Source organism: Phyllopteryx taeniolatus, chromosome 21, assembly GCF_024500385.1.
Source record: "Phyllopteryx taeniolatus isolate TA_2022b chromosome 21, UOR_Ptae_1.2, whole genome shotgun sequence".
Taxonomy (NCBI): domain Eukaryota; kingdom Metazoa; phylum Chordata; class Actinopteri; order Syngnathiformes; family Syngnathidae; genus Phyllopteryx; species Phyllopteryx taeniolatus.
The window spans coordinates 9242610-9253315 of record NC_084522.1 but is presented as its reverse complement, the minus strand read 5'-3'; the positions used below and the strand labels follow the sequence as shown (position 1 = coordinate 9253315).

The 10706-nt window shown below is 38.3% G+C and overlaps 1 protein-coding gene across 2 annotated transcripts; it reads right to left on the bottom strand.

Moving 5' to 3' along the window:
* Positions 1-534: 534 nt before the first annotated feature.
* LOC133470937 (diacylglycerol O-acyltransferase 1-like) lies at positions 535-10597 on the bottom strand. Of its 2 annotated transcripts, none has more exons than XM_061759904.1 (17): positions 10209-10597; positions 9285-9372; positions 7240-7280; positions 7073-7158; positions 5597-5649; positions 4984-5089; positions 4784-4912; positions 4602-4673; positions 4430-4533; positions 4315-4353; positions 4205-4246; positions 4082-4126; positions 2554-2666; positions 2406-2471; positions 2259-2346; positions 2118-2180; positions 535-1586 (listed from the first exon to the last, which is right to left on the bottom strand). In XM_061759904.1, the coding sequence occupies exons 1-17, from the start codon at positions 10445-10447 to the stop codon at positions 1446-1448; spliced, it is 1515 nt and encodes a 504-aa protein (XP_061615888.1). In that variant the 5' UTR covers positions 10448-10597; the 3' UTR covers positions 535-1445. The 2 variants fall into 2 exon arrangements, with proteins under 2 accessions (XP_061615888.1, XP_061615889.1); XM_061759905.1 differs by having other exon boundaries at positions 9285-9356; positions 10209-10337.
* Positions 10598-10706: the final 109 nt, after the last annotated feature.

Genomic DNA, 10706 nt, shown 5'->3' with positions numbered 1-10706 from the left:
TGTCCTCGTTGAGGTAAGAACCCTGTCAAACGAGATGCGCGCTCCTGCTTTTTATTGTCCATAAGGAATAATGACCAAATGAAAATCACGTAACGTCTGGTTTAAAATAAATAATAAAAACTCAATAAAACTCAGCCTTTTAAAGTAGGCACCCTGTTAAATAGAAGTCAAGAATGACTAATTACGTTTTCCTCTGTTGTATCTCCAGAATGTACAATGTCACATTTTACACTATATAACTCATCGTTTTAAAACGTAGGTCCTCTCTAAAATGTAAATATTTAATTGTAGCCTATTTTTTAAAATCTGTGCAGATAAACTATCATTATTCACTTAATTTTGTGACAAAACCGGATGTGTTCTAGTTGCGAAGCGTTGCCTCGACAGTTCTAGTTTCAATGTTAATGCAAATAAATCATGACGTCATTCCTAAGTCCCGGACAACTAAAGGTTAATAGTGAGATAGTTGAGAATGTTTTCACTCATACATTCATAAAAAAAGCTTGTATTCTCAAAATGAGACACTGACAACCATTTGCATTACCAAAACATTTCATTTTTACTTTGGCCTGAACACACAAAACATTCATACACATCTCTGACAAGATTTTTAAAAGGCAGTTTAACCAAGCTACATGTTCGTTTTGTGCATACGTCATGAAATACACTTTACGGTGGCTATTACAGCTCCATTGGTTCACCAAATATACCAATTATTTGGCCTTTTAATCAACATTAAAACAAGCAGGCACTTTTTTTTTTCTTGAATTATGAATGAATGCCAGCCCTGCTGCTTTTTTATTCCATACTGACGTTCCCTGAAATGTTTAGGATTCAAGGAGAGTGCCCCCACCTCAGTTTGATAAAAACAACTCTTAAACTGTTTATTTCAGTGATTCCCAACAACACTGTGCCGAAATGAGGCAATTTCACTTAATTGGTCAGAAAATGTATTCATCACAAATAATGTATCAGTGTTCATCTATCTATGCCAGTACACTGTATATACTTGTTTAATATAAAATATGTGGATTGGCACAATAAAGGTTGGGAAACACTGGTTTAGTGTGTAAAGAGGAGGACACTTAAAAACAACAAAAATAACATTCGTAGAAATATTATGGTTCCAGTCGAGAACATGCATCTCTGTAAAGTGCTAAACCATTCACGGTTGTTCAACCACTGTAGCAAATCAATAAAACAACCCCCCAAAAATTGTTGATTTAAATTAAAGGACAGCACAATATTGCAGAGGTGACACACAAAACTAAAAAGGCAACACAACAGACACAGAAGTCATGTATTATTACACAGTTTACTTAGAAGCTTGCATTGTTTGTAGTTGACAAAAATGTTCTTCTTATTAGATTTCCCCCTTCAGTCTACATGTTTCCATCTTTGGCCATGGATTTGAAAACGGAACCACCGAGTTGGTTTGGTCCATGCTATGTGCTGTAGTGTATGACGTAGTAGTCGTGCACGTACATCAGCACGGCCACTGGTTGGCCGATGATCAGAGACATCCACACGGCCGCGTTGCCGTAGATGCCGTTCAGGAAGCGACCCACGAACCAAGCCAGGGGAACCTGGGGGGGTAAAATTGTGAAATTTTGCAGAGGAGCTTTGGTTTGCTAACCAAAACAGCAGCAACCACAGAGGCACGTAAACAGTCTCATGACTTGCTAAGAGGCTAAAGATGATCTTACGTCAGGAAAGGAATAGGTAGTAAGCGTAATTACCGCCGTTCATACACAGAATTTAACTGCCACGCCCATTTGGTTGCTAACCAAAATAGCAGCACCTACCAAGGTATGTGAAGTCTCAAATAAGTTAAAGTGCACAGTCAGATCAACGAAAGATCTACACGGCGTCTTTAGCGACGATTACCATTCCACTAAATAGACGTTTGGTCCCATTTGCGTATCCGTTGCCAACTAAAACAGAAGAACTTTGTTTTGCCTTGTTTCTATGCTTTTCTATTTAATTCTATTCTTAAATCTAAAAAAAGATTTAAGCTCCACTTTCATTTGACATCAATTGTAGTAATAACAGAAGTAAACGAATAGACCGCCACCATTTACGGTTGAGTAAATGTAATTGCTGCCATTTTGTCTCACCTGAGCCATCATGCCCATGAAGGCCCAAAGTCGGAACATCTTCAGAGGGACGCTCACCAAATACTGAGGAGTACATTTATCCAATGCAAAAGAGTTAATAAGAGAAATGAAAATTAAAACGTGAAACCTTTTCATTTTTACCTCGTGGAAGAAGGCAGACAGCAGAAAGACGGCGCTTTGGGCCACCAGCTTGTTGACGCCTCTCCTCAGCATCGGCTTGTAGAAATGTCTACAAAATTGAGACGGTGAGATGAGAAGGCGGGCGTTCCTAATGATGTGTCCGCTCACCTCAGGCACCACTTATGAACCGGGATGTTCCAGTTGGCCCAGAAGTAGGTGACGCTCTCAGAGTTCCTACATTAAAAAATAAAAGAAAATCAAATCAATGTTTCTGTGTATTTGGATGTAAATATTAGAATGTACTGTATGTACTTACCACCAGTCCCTGTAGAACTCTCGGTCCCCAAACTGCAGCAGCTCAGCCACGAAGTTCATGGATGAGTGGAAGAACCAATAGAAAAAGATTAACCAGATCAGATGATTGGGGACCTAAGGAGGATGAGATAAAAATGAAGAGAAGGAGAGAGAGAGAGAGAGAGGAGTTTTTTGGGTTTCTATATGTAATTTACATTCTGTGTCTGAACGCATCGTGGTACTCGGCGCGTTTACCACGGCTGCTGTTACACATGAGACTAGTGTAATCTACTGTGCATCCCTGAATGCATCCCGTGACACTCGCCTTCGTTTATATCGGGATGTATCTAACCTATGCCATGTACCTAACTGCATTGTGAGATTCACCATTCACCATGATATGTAATCTACGGTGTGTCCCTGAACGCATCTTGACACTCACCGCTGTACACCACAGACGCATGTTCCTGGATGCATCCTGACACTCAACGCAGTTCACCATGGCTTCCGTTTGTCTCCCTGAACGCATCGCAATGCTTACCAGCTGTTTACCACGGCTGCCGTTATACATTAGACTCTGTAATCTTCGGTGTGTCCTTGAATGGATCGTGATGCTAAATGCTGTTTATCACTGTTACACCTTGGGCCAGGGTTCACCAACCTTTTGGAACCGGAGAGCTACTTTTTGGGTACTGAATAACGCAAAGGGCACGCTTCTGAAATAACAAACTTGCTCATATTAACGTTAATTATCCATCCATCCATTTTCTGAGCCGCTTCTCCTCACTAGGGTTGCGGGCGTGCTGGAGCCTATCCCAGCTGTCATCGGGCAGGAGGCGGGGTACACCCTGAACTGGTTGCCAGCCAATCGCTGGCCACATACAAACAAACAACCATTCACACTCACATTCACACCTACGGGCAATTTAGAGTTGACAGTTAACCTACCGCGGATGTTTTTGGGATGTGGGAGGAAACCGGAGTGCCTGGAGAAAACCCACGCAGGCACGGGGAGAACATGCACTCCACACAGGCGCGGCCGGAGGTTGACCCCGGTCCTCAGAACTGTGAGGCAGACGCTCTAACCAATCGTCTACCGTGCCGCCAATTAACGTTAATTATATGTTGTTAATAATTCATGGTGAAGACAATGTTCATGATTTCTCAATAATTATCACCAATGATTTAACAAGGCAAGAAATGAATACATACCAATGTGATGTATTATTTCTGTAAATCTCTGCAAGTGTTTACATCTTCAAATGATCACTTCTACAACATTCCTAGGAAATCACAAAGCCCCATCACTGATGAGCTACTTTTCGAACAGGCCTGTTGGCGACTCATGTGGTCATTGGAGCCAGTGGGCACTAAGTTGTTGACACCTGCCTTAGGCACATGTATTCACATGTACTCTCCGCTGGGTCCCTAAACACATTGTGACATTCACTGATGTTTACCATCATTAATTGTGACACTGATGTTTACCATCTTTATACCTCAGACACCTTTAATTTACGGCATGTCCCGGAATGCATCGGTACACTCACTGCCAACTTGAGCAGACGCTCCACCATTCTAGAAAAGTCCATTTCCTGTGTGAGGCACAAACATTTGTCTAAGCGCACAGCACAACTCGAAATGTTTGACGTTTAATTGTGCTTCCATCCCACCTGGAACGGCTTCATGGAGTTCTGTATGGTCGGAACCATCCACTGGGAGACACGTAGATGGATCATGTTAGTTAACTTATTGAAGGAATGTATCATTGTAAAAACATTACCTGCTGTATTAACCCTACCAGCAGTTGCATGAAGAAAAGCTGGGGGAAAAGCAGACAATATGTTTAAAATTCTCAACACAGCACTTTGGGTTATTCCCAATATTTCCAACATCACCATTTCGAAGAGCCGCCTCAGGAGGAAGCGCTTGCGTATCCGGGGCGAGCGTGGGAAGTTGAGCTGGTAGCAGAGTGTCGGTGCAAACACGAAGTAGTACATGTCTGAGGACAAAACAGATGGAGATGATAGCAATACAGTATTTCAAAATTATCAAAAAAAACGTTGTCACCTCTGTGGGTGAGATTCCCAGGGTAGGAGACGGTGTGCAACGCTGAGCCATTGGACTGAGCCACCGACGGACCTGGAAAACACATGAGGACACAAGTGTTGGCTAAATGTACAGTAAAAATCTACGCTCGCTGAGCTGAGGTCTCACAGGTTTTGCAGACTACATTGTTAGACAATACTCACAAGAGTAAGAGCGAGTCAGTCTCTTGGCTTTAGCTTGTCTGATCTCCCGGCACCATCTGTTGGTGTCCTGGTAGGAGTACAGCTTCAGGAACAGCACCGTGTAGACCACCAAGGAGAGGACACCGCCCACTGACAAATACATTCGCAGGTACTTTTATACAAGTAAATAATAAAAACACTTGTTAAGTGTATTTACCTACCAGGGGTAACGGAGGTAACCGTGAGGACCGTCGCAGAGGGAAAAATCAGCAGTGAAGTCAAGTTGAATATGTGAATAATCAAGCCTGTGGTTTCTGACACTGTTCCCTACAAAGCACACAAAAAAACCATACAAATAAAAGTAGTTAATAAAATATTAAAATAAAATATATTTAATAATAAAACAAAACACATATTACAATGAAGAATAAATGTAAAATAAACAATAAAATATAAACATCCTGAAAATATATTACAATTAATGAGTACATAAAATATAAAAGAATAAAAATATATTTCAAAAATAATAAAATTAAATTTAAACAAATCACAATACAACTAGTAAAGCTAAATTATGATGTATCGCAACAAAACTAGTAAAACTAAATTATAATGTATAACAATATATTAAAAATATAAAAAAACAATGACAATTACAATGTGTAATTATAATAATGAAATTATATTACAATTCATATTTATAATAAGATGTATAGTGAATGAGCAATCATTAAAATAATGAAAATGTATGAAAATAATTATAACGACTGAATATAATTATAAAATGTGATGCTGCCAAAAAATAAAAAATAAAAAAGCAGAGCAGGGTCTCACCACAGCCAGACGTCTCTCTGTATACAAGGCTGCCAAAATGAACACATTAGATGCTGGAAAAACAGCACAGAAGAGAAGAGGAGAAACAACATGTGTGACCTTTGGCAGGAATACTTGAGTTTATGATTAGAACAACAGCACTTGTTCAAAACAGCTGCCTGGACTTGAGACAGGAAGGACTCTTCTTCAAAACAACTCGTTCTTTGGCTTGAATGAAATGTACAAATAAAATAACTTTACCGTAGTGTCTTGACTAACAAGTTAATTTTGTTTTTCCGTGACCACGCTCAAAAACAAAACAACAAAAATAGCACTCTACAGGACTGTTCTTTATAAAATTATAAACACATGGTGTGCGTGACTTTCGGCTTATCAGTAATAATTCAATTGAATGTACAGAATTAAACCGTTTGCTTGCTGTTTCAAAAGCTCATTGACGTCGTCCTCCTGGTGTATGTGCCTTTGCCACTAGGGGGCAGTATTATACAAAGATTCATAATAAACGAAGTTTCACAACTGAATGACTTAGCTGCAAAAACATCAGTCATTTTTCACAGAGGATAAATAATATGCCTGTGAGTATTATTATATTGTCTGTCTATATGTCTTTATGAACCGTTTGCAATCAAATATTGAAGGCTTCTAAGTACCAAAACATCAATGCAAGTTTTGTTAGGCCGTCGTTTTGGAGTTTTGCTATTTGTGTTAGCGTTTAGCTAGCGGACTTTCGTAAGTTATGTAGTTTGATTAAATAGACAACGTGTAATAGTCTTTGTTATGTTTAAACTGCAACGGGGAATGGCAATAAATCGCCATCGTTTAGTTGTTTTTTTTTTAAGAAGAAGAATTGTTCACTATCTGGTGCTTGTTAAGTTCTTTGCCACCATTAAGCGAAATCTATACTCGCACCTCAAGGACAAAATATGCGATGGCGCCTATCTGGAAAAATTCCAAAGTCTGGTTATTGTAAGTTGAGGTACCACTATAATAATTGAAATATACAATAAAAAACAAATATTACATCATGAATATAAAATTAAAAAACGTTAAAACAGATATATATATATATATTGAAATATAAACAAGAACTAACTTGTTAATCTAAAATGGAACAGTTAAATTAACTATACAAAATTAAAAACAATATTCATTAAAAATGACTTAATTAAATTCAAATAGAATAATTTAATTAATTAAACCTATCGATCTAATATAGTAAAAAATGAAATATATTAATAAAAATAAAATAAAACGAATAAAATTGTTAATCTAAAAGGAAATAAGTGCAATTATTAGTTTTAAATAAAACAAAAATTGAAATCGATACTCAAAAAAAATATATATTTCTTAAATTATTACTTAATATCAAATACAAAATATTTCATTAAAAATCTAATAAAGTAAAAAAACAAAAGTAAAATAAAACATGAATTAAATAAGACATTTTAAAAAAATTTAACTGATCAATTGTCATACCAATGATGAGGCAAGCAGCTGGCCAACTGTAGGGGTCTTTTAAGAAGAGTGACACCACCTGTATGGGGTCTACCAGGATACCATACCTAAGGGAGACAGCAGCAGTTTGGGCTCAGGTTAACTGTTAGCAGCAGAAATGTGGGGAAAATGTATAGGTGGGCACTCACTTTATTATGTTCTCCAGGAAGAGTCGCGCGTTACTCAACACCTGAGAAAAGAGGAGGCAAAAATCTTATTTTTTTTTTTTACAGCATATTATCATATTCTTCACAAAGTGACCACAATCAGCCATAATTGAGGTGCGTGTGTTTATTGCTGCCTTGCTCAATAAAAAGGTTTAGGTGCGGCCGAGTGAGTGTCTTGACAACATATCTGATAAATGTTTATAGCGGTCCTTGATTCTGACTAATAAGGTCTGAGGTTTGAGATAAAACAAAATAAAATAAAAAGCACGGGTGTGTGGGCAAAATGTCACCACACTTTGTGGAAAACAAACAAAACACAACTTATGAAAACTAAACAAACAGAAGAACCAGGTCACAAGTTCTGTGGCGACATCACAAGAAAAGCTAAAGAAGAAGCAATATATGTTGCAATTTCTTGTTTGACGGTAAGCATTACAAAAAAAGCCAGAGAAAAAGCAAAACCCATCTCTTCAAGTTCCCCTTCATGTTCTAAACTTATTAACTCACTTCAAAAAAGTCGGTAAAGTCACAAGAAAATCTAAAGAAAAAGCAAAATACATTGCATTAAGTTTCATTTCATGTTCTAAAGTGATCATCAGACTTCTGTAGTTATAACACACAAACACAATAGAAATGAGACATGTTCCATTTCCTGTTATTTGTTTATTATTAGAGTTTTCCTCTTTGCCATCATTGGTACCATTTTTGCGTGGAACAACCCCCCCCCCGAAAAATAAATAAATAAATACATTTTAATCGCACCACCTCCTCCTGGACATTACATTGGAAGCCACTGTAGAATTTCAAACACTCCCATCCATGGGAAGCAGTTGCACATCGCGCCAATTGCCTCCTTCATCAAGCTTTGATGCAACTGTTGCTCTACTCATTGCGCTGTCTGACTTATGGCTTAGTAACCTTTAGCAAGGACAGCAAAGGCCATCATGGTGTAACCATTTAAGTGGACAAGTGGCACAGTTTAGGAATAATGAAGAACAGTGATGCCACAAAAATAGGCTCTTTCGGTAAGTAGACTGAATGGATTAAAGCCACTCCAGTGCACTCATATCAACATAAATAAGACAACCAAAGTTTTGGTACCACTTCATAGTCTTAAAGCCAAAAATCTTGTGTCTGCATTATCATTCAAGCAACATGGCTGAATGATTCATATGGCAAAAATCTACTTATAAATTAGTCTTTTACAAAACATTCAATAATGGACTCCCAATTCTATTTATAGACTGAGGGTGTTTTATTTTAGGATCAAGGATATCACGGATGCCTGTGAAGACGCTGTGTCAAAACACAACTGTGCCTGTGTGTTTATGTTTATACCGGGGTGGAGGATTAAAGTCTGGCCCGGGGGCCACGTATTGGCCCGTGCAGTTCTTTAATCCGGCCCACTGAATATTACATTAACAAGGAGTCCTGTGATATTTACTGCATTAATTTAGATGGTTTTTTTAAATTCTAGAATTGCTCAATTAAAATGTTAATTTTTCTTATTCATTCCTCATGAAATAATCGGTTAACTGTTCATATGGAAAATAATACAATTAAAAATATTTAAAAAAAATTAAGGAATTATTTTATTAATTTTTTTTTCATATCTTACACACACAAATTGTAAAATACAGTATTTAAAAGAATTTAGTAATAGTTGAACTAAATAATCGGCTAAATATAATACATACATTCTAAATAAAGATAATTTATTATTTTATTAAAATTACTAAAAATAAAAATTATTTTACATTCGCTACATAACTTTTTCCCCCTCATCTACAAATGACCTATGTTTACAAAAAACAGACACTCCAGAGGTGGTAAAATTTTAAGTTTAAACCATATTATGAAAAGTCTTTGAAGGACAAATATCTTTTACTTTATTCTACTTTTACAATGGTAACTAGTGTTCATAAATGTATCACATGTTACTTCAATTTTATGATGGCAATGATGACAGCCTGGAACACAATAATTCACTTTATTATTTGCTGTGGGAAATATTACACTATACTCACCAGCATGACAACACACCAGTTGAGGATTCCTCTGTAGTTACTGTAGCCGCTGGCAGAGCTCAAAAGAGACTCCTGTTGGATGTGGCAGCTGTGTGTATATATATATATATATATATATATATATATATATATATAAAATCATTATGACAAGATATTACAAATACTGCAAATTAAAATTAAAGAGGGGGAAATTGTGGGGCCGAATCAGGTTGGAGCAAACTTTTGCGCTCAGGGGCCAATTTTGATTTTTTTTAAAATAGACAGATGGGCCAGGTCAATTGGAGAGGAGAAAAAAAATGAAAATATGTGTGTAAAAATGTAGATAATGCTTGGTCGACCGGTTCAAAGAATGAAGCCAGCCTATGGGCCATGCATTGCCCACCCCAAGGCTAAATGGTGAAATTCAGTGTGACAAAACCAAAAAAAAAAAAAAAGGACAAGAATGTCATTTTGCAACCAGTTTGCACTTGCCTATGGTGAACCTCATGCCAAATTTGCTTTAAGTCACAATGCAACGACAGGATGGACTTGCAGTATAATAGGGCCATTTGAGTTGTCCTAAAGTCCTATCACAGATGCAATAACTCTACTGTATTATTATATATTGAGCATTTGTAACTAGTTAATTTGGGGCTTTTTACAAATAGTTCATCTGTTTCTAGAACTACATTACATGGCGCTCCCCACCTGTCCCTGCAACATTCAGGTACACCTGTATTTTCCTCAACTCAATTGATCTACATAATAACCCGTTACAGCGATTTATAGAAGGAAACTGCAGCTTCCAAGTACGAGTAGCATATCGAACTAGTGGGTAAACTGAGAGTCAGATGGATAGTTTACTAGCTTCCTAGTCGAGTACTGTAGTATGAGCAACTATAGTACTAGAATGGACGATCGTAAAGTAGTGTCCTTAAAGGTTACCTGAGTCCCTCGCCGATTTCGTCCACTGGACTTCCCGGCTTGTTGTGTTTATCAGTGGGCTGTTGGCCCGGATTTCCGTTGTTATTATTAGGACGGCTGGCAGTCTCGTCATTCTTCTTACCGGTACACGGCGGTTGTTTTTTCTCCCCGCCGCCGTGCGACTTGCCCGCGTTGGCTTGCTGCTTCAAGCCGCCAGAAATAGTCGTCCTCCTTTGACGGGCTCCGGGCCCTCGCGTCATCTCGGCACGGGTCGGTCATCACCGTTCACGCAGTGTTCACCTGCCGGGACATGTCGGCTCTCCGGTGTCCTTCGCTTGTCAGTGGCCCACGCAGGACACGCGTGACGCGGTTACAAGCGCCGAGTCACCCGTAGTGTCCGTGCGGAAGCTCGCAGGGGGCGTTTCATACCTACGCTATCAAGCTCAAGGGGCAATTAGCCGACGGGTTGCCAGATATGTGAGCTCACTTAAACACAATCACTTCCATGTCCCCTTCTTT